Source organism: Monomorium pharaonis, chromosome 11, assembly GCF_013373865.1.
Source record: "Monomorium pharaonis isolate MP-MQ-018 chromosome 11, ASM1337386v2, whole genome shotgun sequence".
NCBI lineage: Eukaryota > Metazoa > Arthropoda > Insecta > Hymenoptera > Formicidae > Monomorium > Monomorium pharaonis.
In genome coordinates this window covers 15,006,178-15,033,936 of record NC_050477.1, presented here as the reverse complement: position 1 = coordinate 15,033,936, position 27,759 = coordinate 15,006,178, and the positions used below count along the sequence as shown (strand labels likewise).

General features: G+C 35.1%; 4 protein-coding genes across 5 annotated transcripts in view; 3 read left to right on the top strand and 1 right to left on the bottom strand.

The window, feature by feature from the left end:
* The first annotated feature begins 1,426 nt into the window (after positions 1-1,426).
* Positions 1,427-7,292, top strand: LOC105832669. The gene is made up of 5 exons (XM_012673818.3): positions 1,427-2,304; positions 2,837-2,987; positions 3,356-3,561; positions 3,936-4,015; positions 4,103-7,292. Exons 1-3 carry the CDS (start codon positions 1,741-1,743, stop codon positions 3,544-3,546), a joined length of 906 nt encoding a protein of 301 aa, XP_012529272.1. The 5' UTR covers positions 1,427-1,740; the 3' UTR covers positions 3,547-3,561; positions 3,936-4,015; positions 4,103-7,292.
* Positions 7,293-8,194: 902 nt separating this feature from the next.
* On the top strand, positions 8,195-9,571 carry LOC105832640 (phospholipid phosphatase 6). Its single transcript, XM_012673775.3, has 4 exons — positions 8,195-8,359; positions 8,649-8,783; positions 8,876-8,975; positions 9,069-9,571. Exons 1-4 carry the CDS (start codon positions 8,351-8,353, stop codon positions 9,452-9,454), a joined length of 630 nt encoding a protein of 209 aa, XP_012529229.1. The 5' UTR covers positions 8,195-8,350; the 3' UTR covers positions 9,455-9,571.
* A 444-nt stretch (positions 9,572-10,015) lies between these two features.
* On the top strand, positions 10,016-21,051 carry LOC105832656 (PAN2-PAN3 deadenylation complex catalytic subunit PAN2). Of its 2 annotated transcripts, none has more exons than XM_012673798.3 (21): positions 10,016-10,818; positions 11,515-11,711; positions 11,794-11,963; positions 12,035-12,155; positions 12,232-12,428; positions 12,529-12,742; positions 12,864-13,000; positions 13,186-13,332; positions 13,419-13,515; positions 15,459-15,692; positions 15,772-16,011; positions 16,329-16,575; positions 17,468-17,647; positions 17,998-18,164; positions 18,265-18,433; positions 18,503-19,037; positions 19,109-19,326; positions 19,542-19,671; positions 19,804-20,025; positions 20,106-20,367; positions 20,457-21,051. In XM_012673798.3, exons 1-21 carry the CDS (start codon positions 10,734-10,736, stop codon positions 20,469-20,471), a joined length of 3,984 nt encoding a protein of 1,327 aa, XP_012529252.2. In that variant the 5' UTR covers positions 10,016-10,733; the 3' UTR covers positions 20,472-21,051. The 2 variants fall into 2 exon arrangements, with proteins under 2 accessions (XP_012529252.2, XP_012529261.2); XM_012673807.3 differs by having other exon boundaries at positions 10,017-10,818; positions 16,329-16,548.
* A 940-nt stretch (positions 21,052-21,991) lies between these two features.
* LOC105832649 (integrin alpha-PS2) overlaps positions 21,992-27,759 on the bottom strand; it is a 76,453-nt gene continuing 70,685 nt past the window's right edge. The window contains 6 exon segments of the mRNA XM_028191764.2: positions 21,992-23,496; positions 23,730-24,167; positions 24,169-25,902; positions 25,983-26,882; positions 26,971-27,274; positions 27,366-27,677. Coding sequence (XP_028047565.2) covers positions 23,404-23,496; positions 23,730-24,167; positions 24,169-25,902; positions 25,983-26,882; positions 26,971-27,274; positions 27,366-27,677 — 3,781 coding nt within the window. The 3' untranslated portion in view covers positions 21,992-23,403.

The window sequence follows — 27,759 nt, the reverse complement described above, 5'->3', positions numbered from 1 at the left end:
GTCGATACCTCGATGATAAGTCCACTCCGCTCAGTGCGAATTGACCAAAGATCAAGGGGACGTTGAGACTTTTCCAGCGTGCCGAACACGAAAATCAACTCGTAACAAACGTGTAATGAGTTAACGTTCTAGCAATACGATAGATAACATCTATCTGCCTTTTTATCTTGTCCAAAATGAAATCCGAGACATTAAAATAACTGACCTGTCAAAATAATCCTTGAAGATCCGTATGAGAAATTGTGCGTAACTATAAATAACCGATTTTGCAAGTTTTTACCCGCGACTTACGTCACCGGCTCGCTTAATGAATCGTTTCCTGCGTTTCCGTACATCCGCGATGTGGGTAATCGTAGCGGCTATTTTTAAGGAGTCTCTCGCACGCGATCGTCAGGGGGGCTGCCCACGGATGGCACGGGAGAGAGAGCTCATCAATGAGAACCTCGAAGAATCGGAGTAGCAGAGAGCAAGATATACGTATATGCCGGCCGGGCTACCGGTCGGTCGGGTTGGATCCGCTGTTTCTCCCGTGTTTCATCTCTCTCTCCTTTGCTCTGTGTTTTGCCCAACCCCCTCTCCCGCTGCCATCCTCTTTTCGCCTCCCGGCTTATCCCGCTCGCGCTCTTCGCCCTTTCCGCCGCTCACTCCCGTGAGTTGTTGTGTTCGGCTGTTTTATTACTTTTATAAATGCCACGGTGCTACTACTACTACTACTACTACTACTACACCATTTGCCCCGTCGCGGATCGGCGCGGCAGGCGTTTCCTTTGTTGGCCTCTCCACCACGCTCCATTGTTGCCTGCAGAAAGATGCGAATTTTAATTTGACATTGTCTAATATTATTTATGTATGCGACTAGAGAATCCCGCGGGAGGAACGCCGCTCTCGCACGGTCTCACGTTGTGTCGTTTCCTTCCATTCGACTGGGAAACCGCAGTCACATCTATTCCGACGACTCGACTTCGCATGGGAGACTTCTCGTGTGCTCTCGTTTTCCGTTCGGCGCTTGAATTCGATCTCGCGAACATTCGAATTTTCATCCTCAGTTCTTTCTCTCTCTCTCTCTTTCTCTCTCTATAAGACAATTTTACAACGAGTGAGTTGTTATTTGTAATGTTTAACATTATCGATTTCAATGGCATGCTGTTCTCCCTCGCAAACTTATTTTCCAAGAAGAGAAAGCCTCATCTCCTTCCCGATCCTCTCAATAATATCTGACCTATTGTGCCGGGTATTCTTAGCCGTCCTTCAATATGCTCGGAACCCCGTGGCAAATCGCCACATGCCGTAAGCGTAATCTAATTACTGGCATGTGCGAGGTGTCCGCCGATGATGAGAGCGGCGAGGCACCGCTAGACTTGCGCGTACGGTCGGTTCTAGGGAAATCAATATCAGAAGCCAACATCACAATCCAGGTTCAAGCTCTACACACGGCGGTACGCGCAACAGTTGCGTCGAGACCAGACACGGAGAAGAGGCACCGATAGAGTCGGGATCATCGTCGCGTGTCCCGAGTTGTTGAGCCAATTACAATCGGAAAGTGCTCGGGCGAGGGAGAGGCTGGTCTGATCGAACCTCGAACGTCAACTTGCACTTGGATCTCAATTGGGAAACCGCGTGACTTCGAATGCCGTCTGACACGTCTCGCGTTGCCATGGAAATCCGCGGGCATAACCGCACCGGTTCCGGATTGAAAGTACTTAGGTAAACAAACGCAGTACCGCATATACCCTCGCCAGGATGACGGAGGAGAAACGGCTGTCGTTGGGCATCAACGTCAGCCTTCTACTGATACTGATGATATTCAGCACACTTCTGTGCTTGCCTTTACGATTGCTGTTCAACACGAATTACTCGGATCAGAGTCGCGGAAATGAAAGCAGCGTCAGTGACCTGGGCGAGAAAGAAAGGGAGCCCGCGATCCCGATGGATCATCGAAAATTGAGACGCTGCCCGAATCTACAGTACGAGGATCGCTTGATGTCCGTCTTTGTGAACGATTACGACGGGAATTGCACGTACGTGCAGGACAACGATGACGAGGATGATAATGGCGATGATGACAGCGACTCTAAAGAGAAAGAGGATAGCAGAGAGGATGAGAACGAGGAGAAGGTGAAGACGTACAGGTCCAAGAGGAGGAAACGGTTCGACGAAGAAACGAAAGAAAGCGCTGAAGAGATCTTGAAGACGCGTCAGATGAAGTCCGTCACGGTGGCAGGCCACATACTCGTGACGATGTTGCTCGTATCAGTAATAGCTGCCCTCGTTGAAGTACTGCGAATACGCTTCGCCAGAGAAAAAGTATTGCGTCACATATTACAAAAGTCCTTGAGCACTTGCGTTGGAACTCGGTATCCTTAAAGCGTGGGATATGTCGACACGCAATATGTCACTGAGAAAAATTCACTTGGAGAGTTTTTTTTTTTTTTAGAATCTTCCACTCGCTTCTTAACGAGCGCGACATGATTTCTAAAATATTTGTCCTAATTATTCAATTAATCTCTAAACGAAGCTGTCATTTTAATTTTATAATATTCACAGACGATACTTTATTCCAACGCAAGCAATTAACTGTACTTGTGTCCTTAATTACTTGAGCACATCATGCATGCGATTTGCACTTAATTATCGCCAGATATAAGTTAAAATCCAGATTGAGCTAGATTCTTTGTTGTTTGCACCATTGGGGAATTAATTGCGATATTCGGCAGAGACCGACGGGATAAGCGCTTCGCTGTTTTCTTCGCGGAGCTAGTAAAAACCGTCTCTCGATGCTCGGATAGACACGCACTTCGTGAAACTATTGCACCTTCTCTTTTCAAAAATGCATAAGGATTCGTCTAGGGCAGGAAAGATTATATCACGGAGAAGCTCCTTCAACGTGGACATATCCGTAGCAAGACGTCCCATTTCAAGAGAATTAATTAGAAGCCGAAAGTCCCTTGAGATACCAGGAATGCACCGTTCCGCATTGCGTCTGTTAGGTATGTGTACGGAATAATTAAAAAATTACTTAAAAATTTGTCGTGGTATGAGAGGACATTAAAAAATATTATATATACGAGAAATAGGCAAAATGATCGAAAAATGTTTACAAACACAATTATCTCATGAAATTTCTTGACAAAATTGAGTATAATCAGAAACATTAACAAAAAAACAGTTAATAAAAAATCTTTATTAGTCATATTTTTTTAATTAAAATTCATATATTTTAAACATAAAGTAAATATTTTAAAATAAACATCTTCGATTAAGATTTCCCGCAAAATGCGGGGTACAGCAGTTATACCGGACGATCTTAATTCGGTTAGTGACGACAAAACGAGGAAATTTAATTATCTACTCTCAGGAGCGCGGCCGCCCCCACTTATACGTCGCTCCTCGTTTCCAATACCACAAGCGAAGCATGCCGCTACCTCGTCTCTTTGCGGTACACCGAGTAAAGGGGTAACGCGGCGCCAGTCGGCTGAATCGGACGAAGAAATCGGGATTGTCACTAACATTCTTCATCATCGCATTCGTCTAATCCGTCGCCATTAAAGCGAACGAGAACAGGTAAAAATTATTAACTCTTTGCGGTTGAAATTATTTTTCACGAAATTAATGGAAATCAAGTTTTTTTTTCGTCTTCTGTTTAATCTATAATCAATGAGTATAATATGAATTTAACATTTTTTAAATATAAATTAAACATTATTTAAAAGAATTTGTATGAACATCTCAAAAATATAGTTTATTAGTTGTAATTATGCAATGATTCGAATGCTTAGGAAATTATGCAAGGATTATTGAAAAATATAATGTACAAATAAAACTACAATGGATTAATCGTATTTGAAAACGTGGTAGTTTTAAGTTTACTTTTATAGATAAATAATAGGCACGACAAATACTCTTTCAAGAGATAGATGAGTAAATCCTCTTTTCAGTATGTACATCAATCCATCAAATTTCTCATATTCACATTAATGACAAAACTGAAAAGTTTATGCGTCTTCGACTATATAACGTAAGTATTCTTACATGATAATTTTTATATAACTAGATAACATGTATCGATTCTTTTCAACGACATCGATATATGTCTTGTCCACAGATAACTTGCAACGCACAACGATATCACCAATGACCTTTTTTACGCTCGTACAACGTTGAAAAATCTTTCTCTAAGGAACAATACTATCTTCCAACGCATCCCTTACGGCGGCTTCAATAGTGCTCCAATTTACACGACGCTTTTTTATTACGTTGTACGTGAAGTTCTGCTTTCTAGCCAAGCGATATTTGCAATTTAAGACGATGGTTAATATGCGAATTAAGTTTTCGAGAAAAGTTATCGCGTCTACTGCGGTAGGAAGCTGAATTGTCACAGCACATATGCGGACTAACGTGTTTAATAAAGTAATTTCTATTCCTGTTCTTTCCTATATTGATCGCACAATATGCTTTACATAATCAAATGCAAACAATCTAATTTAAGTAATAGTGATATTGATTTATTAATAAATTGTTATCAATCTTTTTATCACGCAACAGCGTAAAACAAGTACGAAGTTTCTAAACTTCGATCCTAATAAACATTTTAGAAATTTATACATCAGAAACAAGACAGTATTTTTAAACTCAAATGCAGCTTAGAATCAAATCACTAATGTAACAAAGCTTTCGTTCGAGATGAGAGAGAGAGAGAAAGAGAGAAAATTTTTTAAAAAACATTCTCTGATGTAAACTTTTCTACAGAAATCCGACGAATTTAAATAAAATAAGTATATGTGCACTCTCAAACTGATAGTACAACGATCAAACATCCTTATTTGTGTGATCTCCATTGTTTTCTTAATGCAATTATCATTTCTTATTTATATGTGTATTAAAATACTTCGAAAGAATTATATATAAAGATTATTTAATTTTATTATCTCTACGAAAGTCATAATAATAAATTTATCAAAATGCAGATGAATATTGTAATTTTGTATGACTGTATAACGAAGTTAGTTTGAAAGAATAATCTCAATGTATTCGTTATTTTTGTAATCAGAAAATATCGTATTAACTGTATCTCTGCCTCGACGAGTCTTCGACAATCTTATGCAACGAGCTGTAAGCGTCCTTCTTCTATGTGATATGTATGTACAATGGGCTTCACGAATGCCTCAAGTTGCACCAATTGTAGACGTTCTCGGGACGTGCACATTGTATTCATGCATTATAACTGCATGTTGCGTTGGCACAGTCTTATTCATACCAAGTAGTAGATAGCAAGAAAAAATTTACAATAATTAATAATTTTGAAATTGCATTGTCCGAAGTTCTACCTTGTACCATTTTATATTTTGTAGCATTATATCCTTTAGATTCTTCCAATTTCTCCTAAATATTTGAGGACGTAGATTTTTGCGAGTTTTTTAAACTTAAATTTTTAATTATTTTTAAAATTCAAGTTATTGTTACTTTTTGGCGATCTGACTGATTTAGTATAGAGATAAAACATTGTAAAAAAGGTATAAGAGTAAAGAAATTTTTTTCCAAAAATTTAATGTAATGTAAAAAATAAAAAGACAAATAACTTAGGCGCTGTTTCACAATGTCATCGATGTTTGGTTACCAAAGAAACATATATCTTGTCATATTACTTTAATGTTTACATTAATATTTAATTCTCTCTTTTATATTCAGTAAAGTGTAAATATTCTCAGTGAGCATTATTGAAAGGCAGAGTTTTTTAAGAGGCCTTTAAGAAGACATCATCAACATATATGAAAAATGATATTATGGAGTTATCACTTAAAAGTTAACTTTTAGAAGAGTCCTTTATGATGTCTCTAGATTGATCAAATTTAGCATTTTCCATAAAAACGTCCAGGTTATGTCCCGATATTCGCTATTAGTATTAACATTTTATAGTATACATTATATAAAATTATAGTTTTTCAGTACTGAATTATAGTTTTTCAATATCAAATTGCAGCCCGATCAAACCAGTAGTAAGAGCATTGTAAAATATATATTATACAAATATCATATTAATTAACAGTAATGTGTAATTATAAGTCCTACCATTTTTGATGTGTTCTACATCAGTTTTGCACTAATTGTTTCTGTCAAAATAGTAAATATGGATACATACACACATACATACATATATGAAAAATTTATACAGCATTTATAAAAAAAAAATATTTAAAATTTATACAAAATTTATAGAAAAATTCATAGAAAAAAGTTTATAGAATTCTATAGAAAATTCTATAGAAAATTCTATAAAAAATTCTGTAGAGAATTCTGCAATCAATTTATTGACAATTTACAGAAAATTTTATAAAGAATTTTGTACAGAATTAATAGAAAATTCTATAGAGAATTCTGTAGAAAACTCGTAGAGAATCCATAGAAAATCTATTTAAAAATTATATAAATTCATGGAAAATTTGTAGAAAATTTGTATAAAATTTGTACAAAATTTATACACACGGACATATATTTATGTATGTGAATACAATTTGTAAGCTAAATTATCAGTCAGCATTTCACACGTGCTGTTCTGCATTTTTTTCTCCCAAATAAATTGTAACCTAATTTTATATAAAATTATACTGTATGTAATTTTATATACTGAGCAACAAAATTAACGCAACAAAAATTTATGCCAAAATTTCATTCTTAAATAATCAACTTTAAATAATCGTAACTTTGCGAGAACTTATCGTATTGGAAAGTTTTTTTTTTATTTTAAAACTTGAAGTTTCTACTTTATATAAGGAACATTTGTTAGATTTTGATCTTTTCCTTTTCCTTTTTTGGCATCTTTTCAAAAGTAAGAATGTGTTTTGTATTTAAAAATTTTCATACCTCTTCAAAGTATTAGAGACTTCAAGCTTTAAAATGAAAAAAAAACTTTTCAATACGATAAGTTCTCGCAAAGTTACGATTATTTGAAGTTAAGTGACATTTTAGTACTAATTTTTGTTGCGTTATATTTGTTGCTCAGTATGTAAATATATGTTTACGTATATCACAAATTTAGTATATTTCTTTCATAATTAATTTCATATATTATTAATTAAATATATATATTTAGTATTAATATTATACATGTTTATATATGTGAATAGAGTTTGTAAGCTAAATTATAAAGGTTTATTTTGTATATATGATTGTTTACGTATGTGAACATGTATCTATATATAATAATTTTATATAAATACATGTTTATGTATTCTATTCGGGATATTTTTTCATAATTAGTAAATATTTAAATTTAAATTAAAGAACACTTAAAAAAATGTTTAACGTTTAAAGTGATTTTTCCTACAATCCTGTGTTCTAAACTTAATATTTTACACCAATTATCGCAAAGGATAATGTTAAAAAAGGACGATTATTGGCTCCTCGGTGAAACAGATAAAACATATTCTGTACACTTTCCGTACATAAATACAAAAATGCATCTACTCTGCGCGTAATATTATTTAATACTAAGTATATATTAAGTATACATTTAATATTCTAAGAATGTACTTAAAATATTAAATAATATTATGCGTTTATAGGGTAAAACTACTCAGTATCCTGGAGAAAACTTTGGACAAGCTAAATAAGATATTGAACGGCCGGGACCACTTTTCAATTTGTAACGTTAATATAAACGTATCTAAAATAAGTATTAAAAGTACTAACTTTGATTGATGATTGATAATTGATCAATGCAAATAAGTATTAATTACTGGCCAATTTATTTAAAAATTTAGTACATATTAATATTATCGTACGATATATATTGTTCAATAAAATAAAGCAATATTTTAGTTCAAGTATTTTATTATGGTACCGATAATTATTTTGAGTATAAAAAGTACTAACAGCAATACTTTAAATACTTAAAATAAGTATTAATTACTGATCGATTTAATACTATCTATTGTATTTTTATAAGAATAGATATTATATTAATTCAATGTTTTACAAAATATAGAAACGTTTCGAAATAAAAGGCGAGTTTTTAACTCATTGATTGATTAATGCAAATGTAACTTTATTCTATAAAAGTTACAATGCGACTAATTAACTGAAAAATTAGAAAATTTGCACTTAAAATTAAATTCCGGTTGTGGATATAACGAAACGACAAGTTGAAAAACAATGCGTTTTTGTTAAGGTGCGCCATCTGTCGAACTATTGACGTTACTTCTTAGTACAACGCGAAAATGGGTAGACTCATCAGCTGTTTGCAGTGTTTTTTATGGTCATTCACTATATGACTCGACTTTAGATAATGCGACTTATCAGCGATAAATATTGTTACGTTTTGTTACGCTAACAGTGATTAATAATAGAAGACAGTATGGAAATGGTAACTACTGATTTTTCGTAATATTATTATTATTCGTAATATTATTATTATTATTATTACAAATTTTGATTATTTTTATCTTGATATTTTCTATTATATTGAATGTCACGTGAACTTAATATTTAAATAACAGTAATAATAATGGTAATTAGTCTGTTTCCTTACGAATTACATTCTTTGGAGTCGTGAAGTAGTGAAAAATATATATTCAATCATATAGTTTCTCATTTTCTTTACAAATTATTTGCAAAAGAAAATATAAAAAATAATTATTTTTTATATTTTCAAGTCTGACAAAAGACAGGTCCCAACGCCGTTGAGGAAAGCATTGGCAGTGGATGCCTATTTGACAGACGAGTTTGTCAAATTAGTGGAAAAAATCCTACCCTTGAAACAATTAAAAGTACATTATAAATTATTGGAGGTATTTATTATTTAAAAGATTATTTAGTTCTCTATTTTAACTGTTCTTATAAGCTTCTTTAAATTGTATTCATTTGTTGCCTCTTTCTACAGATATCATGCCATGGCATTCCTTGGCTCACAATATCTCTTGTACTGATTTGGGTTTTGAGCAGCAAAAGCTTGTATCAAATGCAAGTTAATCTTCTAATAGGTATGATTCAAACAAAATTCCTCTGTTACTTGAAATTTATCTTATTACTCCAGATTAATTGACTAGAAGGTATAAATATGAAAATCATTTCAGGATTGCTGCTCGACATTGTTTTTGTTTCTGTGCTTAAAGCAATTACAAGAAGAAGACGACCAAACACTAACGACGATCCATTCTCAATAGGTCCTGATAAATATTCCTTTCCATCTGGACATGCATCTCGGGCTGCATTTCTCGTATATTTCTTCCTTCATCTGTGGCCTGTACCTTTGATATGTGCACCACCTTTGCTAGCATGGTCCTTTAGTGTATGCATGTCCAGAATGTTAATGAGAAGACATCATTTACTAGATGTGTTCGCTGGTGTGCTTCTAGGCATTTTGGAAGGTTTAATTATAGGTTATATTTATTTGGAACAGGAGACATGCATTAGTTTAGTTTCCTGGATTACAGACGAGAAAGTATCTGGAGCTGATTAATATTCGTATGATTGCGATTTATGCTTGAGAAATGTAAATAATGTACTGTATTAATTAATAATGTATTATAAAAATTGTAACGCACTAATATGTAATAAAATAATGTAATGAAATAATGTGCTGCAATAGTTAATAAATATATTGAATTTATTTGTGTATGATTAATGCTACATTGTTCATCAGTATTAAGGCAACTAAATTAAAAATATTTGAAAATCTAAAGCATCTGTAATTTTACAAAAAAAACTATAAAGTATAAAATTAATTTTGTTAACGTCCCAAAAATTATAAATATATATATTCACATATCATTTTTGTACATTTCCTTTTTATCGATGACAAATTGATTTAATTTTAGTTCCAAAACACAAGTTCCATTAAAATAAAAATTTTTAATTAACTATATACAATTTATTACACTTGTAATTTTTCTATATAACATCAAACGAAAAAATATATATGTTAACAAATATTTCTAAACGTTATTCCACAATAGAAAAAATTTTAATTAAAATTCTGAAAGTGACCCTGATTAATATGAAAAAAATTTGAGGCGACAGATTATGTAGTTCGAAATTCTGTCGTAGGCAAAATTCTTGAATGAACCGGCGATCAAGTTAATTGAAATTTGATCCAAATGACTTGCTCAATTCGAGACGCGGCGTTTTCCCGGTTGCTTTCACCGGAGATTCTCGTTGACGGCCCTGGAGGCCGCACACACGCGCCCGCCATTTCCAGATGCCGCCAGTGTATAAGGCCGCGGTGGCGCATCCTCATCTCGCGGAATCGTCGCGCGGACGTCTCTCGCGCGATCATGAATTAAATTGTGATCTCGGTGAACGGCGAAGTGCGCAATTTTCTCCATGAAGTGAATACGAAGGAGGGCAGCCGAAAAGAGCGTGTTATGAGACGGTCGTACATTACGTCGAATTTTCCACTCCGGCGGCTTGCGGTGCGCAAAGTGTCTCGCTTGTTGCACAGTTGCCAAGGCGACTAACGTGCGTGCGTACGTGCGTGCGTGCGTGCGTGCGTGCGTGCGTGCATGCGTGCGTGCACACGTGTGTGTGCGCGCGTGTGTAAGTGCGTTGCGCCGCGTATCTACAAGTGCGCGGTGTATTATGATAAGAGACCAATCGGCATTGTTATCCGGACATTATTCTCCTGTCACCTTTACGCCGCCGTCGCCGTCGACAACGACGACGACGAGAACGCTACTTCGATGCCCCTTCGACGCCGCGACGACGTAGCCGCCTGAAGAGAACAGCAACCGTCGCGCATCATGGACTACCCGGTGTTGGGCCACTACGATCCCACGGTAGAGGCCCCGGACCATGGTAGCGGCGAGGAGGAGCAGGAGCTGCTTTGTAAGTATCCTGATCTATCGCATTTTGCTTTGAGCTTCGTCGATTTCTCGCGTCCCGCTTGTTTTCTACTTCACCTTTCGTGACGTTCGTCCGCTTTCGAACGTCGCATGACGCGCGGAACACCGTTCGGCCGACGCGTCAGCTGGCGTCAGCTGTTTCGCCGACGCGCACTTATGCGGCGAAGATTGCCTGTTGTTCTCTCCGAATTTAACACGATTAATGATTAGAAAGAACTCTTGGAACCGAATTCTCTTTTCCGTTAAAAATTAATTGGTACACGATGTTCTTATTTTGTGCGTTTAACCTTAATATGAAAAGATTGTTTTGAGTTTATACAGCGATGTAAAAAAAAGTATGCGCTAATAAAGGATATATTTTGTTTTTTTTTTGTTATGCAGCGACAAAGAAACAAGTATTTAAAGATATGCTTAGTCTCATCGCATTCCAATATAATTTACAGAAACATAATTTATAAATTATTAAAAGATGTAATTATAATATTTTATATTAAATATATTTTAGGTAGTTTTATTTGTGTCAGTTAAGTGATGTCAGTTGAGTAAGTTACAAGTGAAAATTTCGCTAGAGTACAAATATTCTGCTCTCCGCTTCTGGGTATGAAAATGTGCACGTAAAAAGTACACACGTAGACCTGCTCGATTCTCCTAATCTTAATTGGTCGATTCTCAATTCCAGGGGAGGAATGTAGTTATGTTGTGCCTGGGGAAGTGTCCACTGAATATGTACCTGCGACAGAACAATTTGGAGAGGACTTTACCGGGGCTGAGTTTCAGGAAACTAGAGCATTGCTCGCAGATGGCGGAGATAGATTTGGAGTTTCCACTGCCATTTTCGATACGTTCGAGGAGCTTATGTGGATGGGCAATCAAGGGGTACATTATTGACAAAACGTTATTGATTCAAGATACTAAAACCATCCATACTAGACAATTTATTAACGTCGATTTGTTGTAGGGTCATGTAACGTCTTACTATGGATCTGGTTTACAAAAATATACCTCTTTTCAAGTCCACGCGTCGCAGGAGATACGACATATTCATACCATAGACGAGGGTATCTTAGTGCTGTCTCAAACCCAGTTGAGATGTCAGTTGCGAAGAGGCATACCAATATTCACCCACACGTATGTTAACATCTTTTTTTACTAGTGATGTTATCCAAGGACTTTTGAGTGAATCTAGAATTGTGTTGTAGATCGGTGAATATGAACGACATGCAGTGTATGCTGCAAATTTCTCCAACCAGACTACTCATGGGTGGTCATCAGGATAAAATAATCGACTTTAACCTTACTAGAGGAAAAGAGACTGGATTAGTAAGGCTTTTGTTGATTAGATATGAAATTAATTTATGAGCGCGAGATGCAATGGCTCTGTTGTATTTATTTATAGGTGGACGTTGATGAGCGAGGTTGTGCGATACTACGGCAACACAGTAGGCTTATCTGTGCCGGTAATCCTGCAGGAAGGATAGATCTCAGGGATCCAAATACATTATCAATAGAACATACTTTGGACACGCATAGTGGTTCTTTAAGTGATTTTGATGTTCAAGGAAACTATCTTGTTACATGTGGTTTCAGCAACAGGTGAGAAAGATATACAAAAAACAGCCATCTTCTGTATTTATGTTTCCAAACTGACACACATATCTGTATATATGTATATATATATATTTTTTTTGTTCAGTCGTCAGGGCCTCACTGTCGATCGATTTTTAATGGCCTACGATCTAAGACAAATGAGAGCACTAAGTCCAGTTACTACTATGGTGTATCCTCTTTTATTGAAGTTTCTACCAAGTTATTCCAGTCGGCTCGCAGTGGTATCGCCGTTAGGACAAATGCAACTACTTGATACAATATATGCTAATGTACAACCATCAATGACGTGTTTATATCAGGTAAATTATCGTGTCTATTTAGAATGAGTAAAAAATTTTAAAAGTAAAAATTTTAAAAAATAAATAGTAGAGAATGCACAGAATTACGTGTCATATATTACGTGTCATATATTATTATTAGGTTGCTACCGGTGGCGCGGCGATATTATCATTTGATGTAGCTTCTACATCTCAATGCCTTTGCTTTGGAGACTCGGCCGGCTCTATACATCTAATGTCTACTAACAACCCGGAACCTCAATTCAATACATTCTCTAGGTCAGCGTTTATTTTAAATCATATTTTTGAATATAAATATTTATATAAATTTTTATATAGTAATTGACACAATTTATATTACATAAATCATAAAATCAAGAACGGTTAAAAAATAATAAATAACTGATAAAAATACTTAAAATAAAATTGAAAATGTATAGCAAGTATATTTTCATTTTGTTTAGACCTACGGAGTTTGCCGATCCAATTGAAACCTTACCATCCATTTCTTTTGATGACGATATTACACCGTACAGTATTATACCAATGATATATTCAGATCAACCACTTTTAAGTGATTGGCCTGAAGAATTTATAAAAAAAGTTTATAGGTAGATATTTCTACATGTTTTCGTTTTTCATAGAAACGGTTAGAAACGGCTTAGAAACAAGTAAATTGATTTCCATTCTTTCACAGGAAAACTCCACCAATAGATCCCGAAATCTTGCGCACAATGAAAATGCAGGGAACAATAGGATACGCACCAAATCCTCAGGCTTTTCGCAGAAATCAAGTGAGGAAACAATATTCTCCCACTCTATTACAATATTCTCCTCCATCTCTTCTTAAATTACCTTAAATTTTATTCATATATCTTTAATATTTTTTTTATCTTTGTTTATCAAATTTCGAAAGCCATTCTGCTTATGACTTGATGCCGAATTTACTATTGCTTCTATATCATGAAATTGATATCCAAATTTATATATACACATTTAAAAGATATATATTAATATGCAAATATATGTTCTTTCATGATTTTGAGGCTTTACTTACACGATCAATTAAAGCAATATACTGTCGACGTAAAAATTAAAGGTCAATTTAGCATTAAAGTGTTTAATTTAAAAAAAAGTATTTGATGTGAGCTATGATGTGATTAAGACTGATAATACTTCGTGATAATTATTGTAGTCTATAAAGAGACGTGATATATTTTCGTAAACTAGTCTAATGTATTCTGTTATACTAATTTTACAATAGTAGTATACAAAAATTTATATTCTCAAGGTGAATTATAAATATACACTGCGCGTGTAAAATATTGAAATCTCTTTAACACTCTCTTCTCGATAGCTTGTTACATATATCAATTTATAATATATTCTATATGAGGCGGAAAATATTTGAAAAATAATTGTAATTAAAAAAAAGTGAAGTTTTATATTATTGCATTGAAAATACTATAATGACTTTCTTATTTATAGTAGATATTTTGTCGATTAGCTATATATTTACAGGAATCTAATTAATTTTTATTTAATTAGCATTTGATATTTTATTTATATAAAGCTAGAAAAACAAATAATTTGATATACATAAAAGCGCACAACCTCTCAATTCTAAAGGTGTTTAAGATTAAATATAAAATATATTTTTATTCTTTGATCCAATATCTTAAACAACGTGCCAATTTATATATACATACAAGGTGACTGAAAATTTTTGACATAGCGCTTGCATAGAGAAAAAAAAATTTTTTTTTTTTTTATAAAGAAAATAAATAATAAAAATACATCTCTGCTATAGTATATATTGAAATATTGTAACATTAAAATGCCTTACATTAAAATTTTTTAATATATTGTTAAGTTAAATAGAACTAGATGAGTGACACATAATTGACATAATTGATGAATTCTTTTAAATATTTATTAGTGAATATTATATATCATGTATATCTTTTTTTATTACATTATGTTATACAATATTACTTTTTTTTTAACTGCTCTTGAAGCATATTATATTAAAAATTACAGTTTTCAGTTACACAGTTAAATAAATGTTAAGGCTTTATTACTTTATTTCGCTTTTTTCGCTTTTTCACAGAAAAAATTGTAGCAGCATCTAAGGAGAAACGTACATTGAACTATATCAGTAGTAGTATATCGATAGTATAAGTCTTAATTTTTGTTATAGTTATTTGTGTTGACATTTACAGAACGACCGCCATAAAGAAGAACTAGAATAAACTTTTCTAATATATCTTCTACCAAAAAAAAGTTTGCATAATTCCCATAGCTTATTGTTCAGCGTGATATTTTACTACCTTCAATCCGCGCAATGTGTTCACGATCGGTTACATTTCATGTATTTTCGTTTAATGATTTCTGCAATTTCGATAAATGATTAATATATTTACATGTAAAATATGTTGCGCATGAAATGTATACTCGAAATTGTACTTGAGTGAAATAATAAAGATTTTATGACGTTCAACAGTATGCGTAACTTTAATACGATGTGCCGTATTATCGGTTCAGTTCCTACAACGCGTTTTTTAATAGGTATTATTTATTTTTTCACAGTCCAAAAGTCTGCTCTCATGCACCACACTATATAAATTGTGTCTCACGTATAACGCATGACAAATTTCATAAGACAAAAGTTATCTTGACGAAAAATATCTGATACATTTTCACAATGGAATAAAAATAAATAATACCTCTTTTGCAGATACCGTACAATCTGGAAAAACGACGTGGCTTAGTCGCGAAGCCTTTCGCGGGGGACTCACGGTCTAAAACAGATGACGGCACCTTTGTAGCCATACCTAAACGTTATCGTAAAATCGAGTTGAAATACTCACGGCTTGGTTACGATGATTTTGATTTTGATCAGTACAATCGAACCAGCTTTTGTGGCCTGGAGGCTACACTTCCCAACAGTTATTGCAATGCTATGCTGCAGGTAAGTTCAAGAAAATTATGGTGCTCGAGATGATTCGGGCCAACGAAAGTAAATCAGACCAGACGCTCGTGCTTTGCAGTTGCTTTATTATTGCGAGCCTGTAAGAGTAGCATTGCTCTCGCATTCGTGCCAACGAGAGTTTTGTCTTTCTTGCGAATTGGGATTCTTGTTTCACATGCTGGATACATCACGAGGATTTCCTTGCCAAGCTGCGAATTTCCTTAGAGCTTTTAGGACAGTTCGAGAGGCGTCAGCTTTAGGACTTATACTGAACGATCCAGAATCCAAGAAAAAGATCAATCTAGTTGTACTCATTCAAGTATGATAATAGTTACAAAGTTCAGAAGCATGATTTATAATTATATTTTAATAGCTTACATCAGAGTATTATCAAAACACAATTTTATTTAAAATGCAAAAATTAACTTTAATTTTTTAATAATTTAAACTTTATTTGATGTATGAACATATTTATACATATATATTTTAGAAAATATATTCTTTTATTCAGTGTTACATTTTTATTAAAAAGCAAAAAATATTAAATTATGTTTAATTACATGATCATTTAAAATTATTGAATTAATAACATATTGACGTAAAGATGTTTTATGAATTTTTATAATTTGGTATTAGAGCTGGAATAGATTTATTCTACATCAAATACATTATGAGATACTGGAAACGAGGAAAAGACAACAAAAAGAAGAGGAGGCACGACTTCTTAAGTCAGGTTCCAAATATCCCCCATTTGTTTATAATGAACAGGACTTTCCTAGTATTCTCGAGGATCTCGGTTCTCGATATAGAAACCACGACGATGAAAGGAAAAAAAAGAGAAAGCAGGAGGAGGATGGTAAATATATGTGGATCACATCGAAAGGTAAACACAATTTATGTGTAGTCTTTGCACTGAGCACTTTTTGTGTTTATTTTTCAATTTGTATGTGATTTATTTGATCTGTTTACTTGATCCAAAGCTGCAACAATATATCCGAAGAGCAAGAAACAATTAAGAAATATATGATTATTGTATTATTGTAATTTTTTTTATGATTGCAGAAACATTATATTCTTTTTAATAAAATATCTCACAATCTTGTTATATCTTGCAATCTTAGGATATCTCATAACTGCAGCTTTTTTTAATATACGCATCAGCGTATATTTTTTTAGAATGTATCTTTTATTGATATTTAAAAGAAACCAGTAAGTTATGGCAATGCTTTTACTCCTTAGATCACTTTATTCTATATTATGTATATTTTTTTATAGTAAGAAGAGCAGCCAGCCCCTTCTACCTTACTTTCCAAAAGTTGCATGATCTTGCTTTTACAAGAGAATCCTGGGAATTAAAAATATGTGATTAATATCCGTGCGTTTAAAAATGTCAGCATTATAACGCTGATATGTCAAATTATCTCTAATATATATTTTAGAGAATAATAAAATTAGCTTTATGATGTCTAGATTGCATTGTTTAATTAATCAAACTTTCTAAATTTGATGCAGTATTCTAAATAAATAAAAATATATTTGATTATTATTATAAATAATATTATTATAAATAATCTAATTATCTAAATAAATAAAAATATATTTGATTATTATTATAAAACATCGAAAATTATCAACGCATATATATCGCATCACTACTAGATACCGTTATAAAATTGTTACATATATCTCGCTAATTTGACAATATTTTTAATTATTTATAATAATACTGTTAATAATATTTATTTTATCTTTAAATGCGCATTTATTACGGGTAGATAAGACCATCAAAAAATCCACCGAAGAGAATGAAGTGCGAGATGACGAAACAGAGATCAGTCGTCTGTTTGGATCTGAACAAATGCATATACATCGCTGTCTCAAATGTGGGCAAGAAGCTACAAAACATTCTATCATGTTACTTTGTAACTTAGTTTATCCGGAAATAAGTAATCCTTGTAAGCTATTTTCAAGCAATATGTGTCCAAGACTTTGGTCGCGTGAAAAGTGAATCCAACGTGTAAAATGATTGAAACTTTTAGATATTTATTATTTTTAAACAAAGAGATATTTTTTAAAAGTCAATCTAATAACATAAATTTTGCATTTGTGAAGCATTAAAGACTGTAAAACTTAACAAAGATTATAATACAATAATTACAATACAAAGATTATGATATAATTGAAATTACAATTCAAGATATAAAGTTTCGAACATTTCAACTACACACTCAACTGACTCTTTTCATGCTACCTTAGAACGCGCATATTCATACTCGCGGCTGAATACAAGATTTATCTTTTGTAGCTGAAGAGGTACCGTTCACAAATGTTCTTGCCCGTAGTTTAAGACCTGAGAAAATTACACCTGCATGGTGTGACAATTGTCAGAAATTTACACCTACTCTCCAGTCTCGACAATTGACTAAACTACCTCAAATACTGGCTCTAAACTGCGGCTTAGATACTCAGCAGGTACTTACAACATCAGATTAAATGTATAATTGTAGCACAGAATTAAAGCATAAAAGTCGCATATTATACTCCATTCGGTCATGAGAACGAACTGTTACAGGATAAGGCGTTTTGGCAGAATCAAATGGACATCGTAGTACAAAACGTGTTAACGGGAAAGGAGAGCAGTCCTAGCTCCAGTCCTGTGCCCGTCACTGCAAAGCCCTGTCGCTATGGCAATAATTGTACGCGAACCGGATGTCGATTCAGGCACGTTGGCCGTGACTCAGGTACACAAATACCTCGTATAAATCAAAAATATTGCTCTGAATTAACTCTAATTGTAATTTATTGCTCAGAAACAGAAAAATTATTGCCATCGTCCTCTACTCCGTCTACCTCGTCAACCTCGGCGCCCGTTACATCGCCTCCTAGTCATTTGTATTACTTACATTCCTGGATACCTCACAACATAGAGATCTCCCTCGAAGAAAGCGGAGAGATGTCAGTTAAAAAAATTAATGAACCAAAAAGCGAATCGGATAATGACATGTCCGCGCAGACAAGCATGCTCGAAAACGGTCAAGATGACAAAATGGTACAAATAGTTTCCGAGAGCGGGGATAACGATAAAGAAAAAGTTGAGAAAATGTTGCAAAATTGTAATATAGTATCAAACGAAGAAGATGGCAAGGCTGTAAAAAGTACAAATTCGGAGATCTCTTGTAATACTCAAAAGATACAATATGGTCTTAGTGCTGTTGTCTGTTACATCGATGATAAGAATAACGAGGAACGGAGGAACATTGTAGCACTATTACGAGTTGGACCAGATTATCACGAACGATCAGGAGGCCACGCCGTATCGCAATGGTACATCTTCAATGATTTCTGGTGAGTTTTGAACGTTTGTGAAAAAACTTTGCCTCTATTTAAAAGTCATTTAACATATTTATTTGTTACAGTATACAACCAGTGACACCACAAGAAGCGGTATGGTTTAATCTCGATTGGAAAGTGCCGTGTGTGCTCCATTACACAGCAATACCTGCTCCTGAACCGATACAATTTGTTAGCCCCCTTACGTATGATGTATTCGGAGAAGACAAATGTATCGCTCGCAGTGGCGGAACTAGAGGCATAACGTTTACTCCTCTTTCGTCAGATGAAATGCCTAAAAAAGGTAGATACTACATCGTAACAATCTGTAATACTACTTTTTATAATTCAGTTTTTTGTAAAATTAAAAAATATTTTATTATTGTGGAATTTTTCTTTTAATTAAAAAAATGATTTTAATTCTATTATCTCGTATCCTTGTTCTCTCTCTCTCTCTCTCTCTCTCTCTCTCTCTCTCTCTCTTTCTCTTTCATTAATACACTTGAATTATTGTTACAGGAGAGTTGGTAGGGATCGATGCAGAATTTGTTACCTTAAATCAGGAAGAATCCGAGTTACGGAGTGATGGAAAAATGTCTACTATAAAACCGAGCCATATGTCGGTTGCACGAATCACCTGTATACGCGGGTATGATCTAAATGAATTATTATATAAATAGTAAGGCATTATGAGCAGAGAAATTTTGAATAATCAAATAAAAAATGCAATATTCGAATTATTTTAAACTATAATCATTTTTTCACGTTTTTTAATGAGTAGGCAAGGTCCATTGGAAGGTACACCGTTTATAGACGATTATATAAGTACTCAAGAACAGGTGGTCGACTATTTGACAAAATTCAGCGGCATTCAGCCAGGTGATTTAGATGCGAACTTCAGTAGCAAACATCTCACCACTCTAAAATCAACGTATCAAAAATTAAGATTCTTAGTGGACAATGGCATAATCTTCGTCGGGCACGGCCTAAAAAACGATTTTAGGTAAAATACTAATTGATCTATGATAATTGATCTATGATTCGTTATCATATTAGTGATTTTTTAATACGTAAATTTTATAGGGTAATAAATTTGGTAGTGCCACCGGAGCAAATAGTAGATACGGTTTTGTTATTCCATTTACCTCATCATCGCATGGTATCATTACGCTTTTTGACATGGCACTTTTTGGGTAAAAACATTCAATCTGAAACTCATGATTCAACCGAGGACGCACGAGCAGCTTTAGAATTATATCGCAAATATAAGGAATTAGAAAGATCTGGTACACTGAAAGCAACACTGAAAGAACTGTATGAAGTTGGCAACCAATTACAGTGGAAAGTAAGAACGAAACTTTTTACATTATTAATAAAGTATCGTCTCTTATTAAGTTCTGTTAAATTTATTTTTTAAACATAATTTGATTTTAGGTCCCTGATAGCTGATATGAGGATAATATATATAACGATTTAGATGACGAAATCAATAGTGATAATGATAATTAGATAATAGAAACGTTCATGTCCATTGTTCAACATCATTGTTCAAAAGATATTCGGCGAGAGTGCTAATATCGTATTCGTTGATAAAATGTTGATGTTTAAAATAGGTTCACATACTCATCATTCACAAAGAACAGATCTATTCAACGCACATCTAATATTAATAAACGGAACTTTTTGAGATCCTAAAATCATAAAATTGAAAACGAATTGCAGATTTGAAAATTGATATTCATTTAGGCGTTTTCACTATGTTAGATCATTGTTGCATATGTATACCGAGAATCTATGGTATACATATATATGATAATAGTATACATTTTCATAATAATAAACATATATTATCGTTTTATGATAATATATTATCATAAAATAATAATGCTAATACAGTATCATAAAATGACAAGTGATTATAATACATTATCATTTTATGTTATGATCATGTATGTATACATACATTATATTATATAAAATATAAAATTTTCTTCTATGATATACACACTGGAAAAAAGTTATTAATTTGACTAAATTTATCAACTTGAATAAATTTAGTCAAATTAACCATTTTTTTCTCAGTACACACACAAAGTTTAAAATCGGATTATAAGATATGTTAAAGACATTTCGTAAAAATAGTTTTAAAGACATTTTAAAACCATTTTACGATTTTAGAGACAGCTCGATTTTAGACTTTGTTGGATAATATATTATATACATCATTTTATGATAATGTATGTATATATACATTTTATGAGAGATAATACGCCGAATATACATTTTTTGTCAGTCCATCTTGTCGATCGCATATAATTCGTTGAGAGGATTGAATGAAAAAATTGTTGATCATAATTTTAAATAGAAATTAAGCATAATAACAAATTTGTACATATTGTTGATAACATATTGGCGTTTTAAAGAGCAGTAACGATCTCGCACTGCCCGATAGAATATTCTAATTTCCTATCATTTATATTGTATCCCAAACGTAATGTATTCCATCTCGATTAAACAATGCCGAATATAGACGTAAATAATTATAGCACAATTAGCAGTAATTGAATTATTTTTAAGTACATATAGTATCTCACTATATTTTCTTTTTATACATATTTTTTAACGCATCAATTTTATCATATGATTTTACGAAGCCGAATTTTACGTACTTTTTAAATAAAATATTTCATAGGCTTTAGATTCCTCGATCGTACACAGTCGCCTTTACATTTGCGCAAATACCAGTCACATTTGCAGGTAACTGTTATTCATTGCCAATTTTCACAACTGATCTATTTACGCAAAAGGCTCTTAAAATGCAGAAAAGATCTATTAACAAAGATATAGTAGTATATTTTACAAACTGACAACTGTGTGTGTATGCGTTATAAATTATTTTTATATACATTTTATCTATAAAGAATATGAGGGATATTGTCCAAAATGTGTAAAAAAAGACAAGATCAATATATTTTTTTATATTCGGAAGAATTTTCTTATAATTTGGACATATAATATACACTGGTTTCAGCGATCAATGCGATTAATAAGTAGCACAGACAGTATACTTATTGATTATAATCAAACATTTGATTTATGCCAACCGTTGTTACGTCATTGTAATTTTACAATAAATGATTGTATAAATTTATTCAAAATGTGATTTTCCTTTTTTCAACTATAATAGAATTTTAAACAGATTTTTGGGGAAAAAATTAGCGATATACGTAAAATAATGTTAATTTCATTATATGTATATATATATTTTTTTAAATATTATATTTCTTAACATTGTATGTACAAGTCAATTCTAGCTTCCTATTTATATCAGAAAGATACAAATCCTTTCAAATCAAATATTATTGCGTTAAACCACTTTTCGTGGACAGTTTTTAGTAACGTAAATTAATAATTTACAGATTGTACACACATTCACCTTGCGCGCGTGACGACGCATCACGCTATTGTTATAGCGTTCAAGCATACGTTACATTATTACATTAAAACATGAAAATTTAATAAATAATTAAAAAGTCCCATGTGCGATTTCAAAATCGTAACAGACCCCTTTCAAACGGGTCTAAATTCGCGAAGTACTTTTAACAAAGTACCATCCAAATATTACAAAACTATAAAAATTAAAAACTAAAAACGTCTAAAAAATGTCTGAAGAATTATATGGCGTAATTTGACATTCAAGACATTCGGCCATCAAATGCTCGTGTAAAAGGGGTCTCTTAAAAGAGATTATTTATGTTTTCGATCGAAATCATTTTAGAGAGTTCGATCGAACGCGGGTAAAAAAATAATTAGTTCTACTCTATCTAAAAAGACAGCGAAAGCGACGAGGCACGTATCAAGGCATTTTACCGTAATGACGATATTACAAAAAATAACATTATACATACATTACTTATGTACACGAAGATACGATTCATTGAAGAATGTCGAGATATTCATTCGTATCTGCCGACTGTACGCGCGGCTTAAGTAATTACAGATAATAATAATTAAAAAAAAAGAACGTCTCCTGACTAGAAACTTGCATGGTCGAGCTGCAGGAGCTGGAAGGAGTATTCAGCGGCAGTATACGAGTAACGAATCGATCGTCACTCGAAATTAACATTTTAGTGCACCTCGGCAGATACTCGTCTTGCCTGAACACGAATTAAGGCACTATTGAACGCTAATAAAGTATTCGGCAGAAGTCGAAAGTGTGTTCGCAGACTACACCAAGCGAATCTACGCAATGCGTGTTCCCTCGATCCGAAAGTCATTTTTCAGTCGCATAGCCGAGATTCCTAATTCATTTACAATTCAATAAAATATAGTCAAAAAGTCGAAAGTTCTGACAACAAAAGTGAACGGCGGTCATCCTTGTTTAGTGATCCTCGCCTTGTTGGAAGTGACCATTTCGGTTCAGTGGTTGCCTTTCTGGAGCATCGGAGGGTCTGTTCCTCTTGAAGAAACCGCACTGTAAGTAATAAATAAGATAAAGGTTAATTGTTGATTTTAGTTGTAATTATTATTTACTATTATTATTATCGAAGATTAAACTGTATAAAGAAACAAATTAAAAATTGCTTAATCATTTAGATGAGCATTCCTTACTTTCAAAAAACTTTGACAAAGTGATTTGCGACTTTTTTATATACGTTCTCACGTGATATACGTTATATACGTTCTCACGTTAATCTTTGGACCAACCTTATAAAGTAGATAAATAAGCAACAAGAGGATTATCATTCCCGCGCAGGCCGACAAAACCACCACCCATATTGGAATCATATCCGGAACAGAAGGTGCCGCACTGGGTTCAATATTCGTCATAACTTCGTTGCTTCTAACGACCTGTTCGGCAGGCGTACCAATGAACGGTTGCTTTGTAACACGTGCCACCAGCTTCGTCGACACCTTCACCTTTTCCTCAAGAGCTACTTCCTTCAAAGTCTTAGCATCCACACGGTATCTCGAGCTAATCCAGACTTCCTGATCTTTCTTTAATGGGCCTAGTACGCATCGCAACATAACGCACTTTGCTGCATCACATGACCGTACTGGTATCTGCGACTCGGGATCGTTCTCTTGATAATAATCGTCATCCAGAAACGTAGCTGCGTCAGACGGAGAGTCCGATGAAAAGTCAGTCCGATTCAAGATTTCGTCGATGTCTATGTAGCCATTCGAATTTTTTAAACTCCTCAACATCGACCATGTCGCTCTCACGTCTATATCTCGAGTTCGAAAAATTGGGATCCAGTTTGTCAGTCGGGAACTCATCATTAAATGAATTTTTTCCGTAGATCCTGCTGTTACTCGTTCTTTCTTCTGCTCGTCTTTCTTCATGTGTACGAGTATTATAACTGCTTTCGTAACCTCCGTCCAAAGTTGCACCATGACTGGATGATTCCTCATGCCAAGATTGACTGTAAGTGCCGTGATTATTAGCATCGCCACCCTGGTAGCCACCACCATGTGGACCACGCAAAGTGTACGTTCTTTCTTCAGTGTGCGTAAAAGAACCCTGAAGAGGGAATCTTCGGCCATCCTTCAATATGATGTATCCTTTGCCGTCCGGAGCGACAAGTAATTGGCCTTCTATTCTGAGAAATCGACTATCGCGAGGTTCCGTAGATTCTGAGACATAGCTTTGCCCACCATAACGATCTTGAAGGGGAAACATAGAGCTATCCTGGAACTCTATGTACTCCTTCCTGTCGGCGGATGTCCTGAATCTCGCCTTAAACTGTACATATTGCTGTCCCTGTCTACTGTATACTTGATAGCTAGCTGCGTCTTTTGACAACGTGCCAAAGATTCGCTCCAATTCTTCTGTAGAGTTGACATTATGCAAACCAAATTCTCGACTTCCAATCGTCTCCTCGCGATCGCCAGTAATGAAATCATCTTCTGTAGTTCGATGATAACCACCTGTGGTCATGTCATAGCGCCTTTCCTCGTCATAATTGTACCTATGTTCTTTTCTTTCTTCCTGCAAGCGTTTTTCCTCTTGCAGTCTTCGCCGTTCTTCTTCCTCTCTGTGCCGTGTTTCTGCCTCTCTGTGCAATTCTTCTTCTCTTCGCCGTTCCTCCCTAAGTCGTTCCTCTCTCAATCGATCTTCCTCCTGCCGACGTCGATCTAACTCCTCTCGATGACGTTGCAAAGCGATACGTTCTTGTTCCTCCTGCTGACGTTGTAGTAAAAGCGCTTCTTCCTGCAGCTTTCTTTGTCGAGTCTTCTCCTCTTGACGTAGACGAGTCTCTTCTTGCTGCCTCAGCAAATCCTGATATCGTCTATCGCTCTCAGTCATAATTGAATCATACCTTCCTGGAGGTGAAATCGTACGTCCTTGCGCTTTACTTTCTTCCCAACGACTTTCCATCCTAACGGATTGATTTGTTCCGTAGGATTGTTCAAGATCAGGCAATCTTGAGCCAAAAGATTCCTCTTCAGACCCACGGAATCCTCCTCCTAAAGTAGAACCGTAACTACCGCTCGATTCCGTGTGAAAAGCAACGCCACCGCGATGGCTGGACAAGTCACCGCTACCGATTGAGCTAGTTCCAGAAGAGTTATGCGTGTACGTAGTAGTAAGCACTTCAGGTTTCTCTCCCGTTGGGTTCAGCTGAATCCTCCTAGTCTCAGTAGTACTGGAAGAAGAGGAAGAGGTGGATGACGATGACGACGAGGAGGAGTGTCGTGATTTCTGAATATTTGAACTGTCGCCACTATTAATCTCGGTTTCGTCTTTTTGATTCGCTTTATTACGATCTATCTCGAAGCCTCTTTGAACATTGATTGTTCTGCCTGACTGCGATTCGTCCAGGATTACGCCGGAGTAATCGGGATAATTTAAATGCACCCTTCTTCGTTGATCCAACTGCAACACATTGTTATAGTTTATGTTATCATGTATAGATATATTATATGTAATAAAAAAATTTTTCGTTTTACACATACCTTTAAACTAAGATAATTCGCGTTGGCAGATTCGCAAGCGATCGGCCCTGCAGTTTCCGGTTGTTCCAATAAATACATTAGTATCTTCCCGGATAAAGTCTGCGCGGGCCAAACAAGGAACGCCTCTGCCTCGACGATATCAGATGGACCCAGATTACGAATAGTATAATTGTGCGTTACCGCCGGTCCCAATTCGAGCTCTGTTGTAATGTTCACGCCGGTGTAATTGTCAGGATTATAGTACAGATCCTTGGGCTTGCTCTCACCATCGACGCGTAAATCTGTTTCTATCCAGATTGGTAGTGATAAATGGTACGAGTTATCATGGACAGTTCTGGAATCTTCCGGGTTCGTAGTGTTGACGTGCATATCAAATTCGTAAATGGGGTTCATCCCGTGAGACGTCACAGGTTGAAGTAGCACTCTGAATTTCACCAGCTTTCTCTGTGGCAATGGATTTCCGATATCACAGCGTAGCGTATTGTTGTTCGATTGTTTGGGCGCGGAACAGTGAACGGGAATTTCCAGGGTCTCGATACGCTCGATCTTGATGTAGTCAATGCCGGCCGGTAATTGCAGATTGTACGTTGCCTCGAAGGCATCTTCGCCCTCGTTTTGAACGAAAACTTCGAGTTCCAGTCTATTGCGAGATCCTAATAAGTATTTGTCAACGTTGGATGTCACTTTGAGCTGCAAGTCTGGTATGCAGATATTGTCAGAGCCGCAGTTCTTTCTGATAGAAAGCGTGTCCTTCCTGGAGGTCGTCGCACCGAGGACTGGTCTCAGTGGCATTCTAGGATCACGACGGCGATTATCTGGAATCCGTTCTTCCTCTAGACTCATACGCATTTCAGCGTCCAATGATGTTAACTTGTCGCGAATGTTAGGAGTCACGTAAACCTTTAAAAACGGGTAAAGAAGTTATAAGTTTTAGAAAGAGAGAAGAAAAACACAAAATATACAATAATGAAATCAACTGTTCACTCACCTGGATTGTGCGACAGAACTGGCGATCGCGTTCGACCGTTATCGTGTGATTCATCGTGTTCCTACCCTCTAACTCGAGAAAAAATAATCTCGGATTCTTCGTCTTCTTCACATCGAGTACGTATTGTATGTTGAAATTGTGCCTTATGAGAACACCCTCTCCTGTGTACTTAAAGCAAGCCCTAAGCGGAAAGCACGTGACTCGAGTGCCGTCCGAAAGGGTGCAATTTCTGTTATCTAAAGAGATCAGCTTGGACTCGAAGTCGAAGGTCACGTAGGAGTCCATTTTGATCACCGGTCGTGATCTAGAACATAACAAATTTCAACTTCAAAACTGAATTCAATCTAAAGGTATCTTCGATCTCAAGATATTGAGAATCAAAAGATAGTTGATACCTGAAAAACATCGCTGATGCCGACTCGTATGCACCGACTACCAGATCTGGATAAATGTTGCCATCGAGGTCAAGACCACCGGCTACGGAAAACCCGAAGGTTTGTACCGGATTGTCCAAATCTTCCGCGTGGATCACCTGGGAATATTTCTCCAGTACCCCGGTCCGTGAGCCGTGATAGATGTAGACGGCACCGCGACCATTTGGACCAGCATAGGGCGCGCCGACGACAAAATCACCGTAACCGTCACGGTCGATGTCCCCCAGAGAGGCCAGTGACAAACCGAAACGTCCGCGGTTGCTTTCGCCGTCCCTGGATAACGATAAGCTTTATCGCCGCGGTTCAACGAACGCGGGACGCAGGGCTCGTTTAACCCTTCGGGTCGCAGTTAATG

Bases quoted from the DNA above. Each gene is read 5' to 3' on its own strand.
- LOC105832669 (XM_012673818.3), top strand. From the start codon at position 1,741: ATGACGGAGGAGAAACGGCTGTCGTTGGGCATCAACGTCAGCCTTCTA. The intron at 2,305-2,836 runs GTATTGCGTCAC...AAAATGCATAAG, and splicing joins TACGCTTCGCCAGAGAAAAA to GATTCGTCTAGGGCAGGAAA. The intron at 2,988-3,355 runs GTATGTGTACGG...ATCTACTCTCAG, and splicing joins TTCCGCATTGCGTCTGTTAG to GAGCGCGGCCGCCCCCACTT.
- LOC105832640 (XM_012673775.3), top strand. The intron at 8,784-8,875 runs GTATTTATTATT...CTCTTTCTACAG, and splicing joins TACATTATAAATTATTGGAG to ATATCATGCCATGGCATTCC. The intron at 8,976-9,068 runs GTATGATTCAAA...AAATCATTTCAG, and splicing joins GCAAGTTAATCTTCTAATAG to GATTGCTGCTCGACATTGTT.
- LOC105832656 (XM_012673798.3), top strand. From the start codon at position 10,734: ATGGACTACCCGGTGTTGGGCCACTACGATCCCACGGTAGAGGCCCCG. The intron at 16,576-17,467 runs GTAAACACAATT...TATTACGGGTAG, and splicing joins TATGTGGATCACATCGAAAG to ATAAGACCATCAAAAAATCC. The intron at 19,672-19,803 runs GTATGATCTAAA...TTTAATGAGTAG, and splicing joins CGAATCACCTGTATACGCGG to GCAAGGTCCATTGGAAGGTA.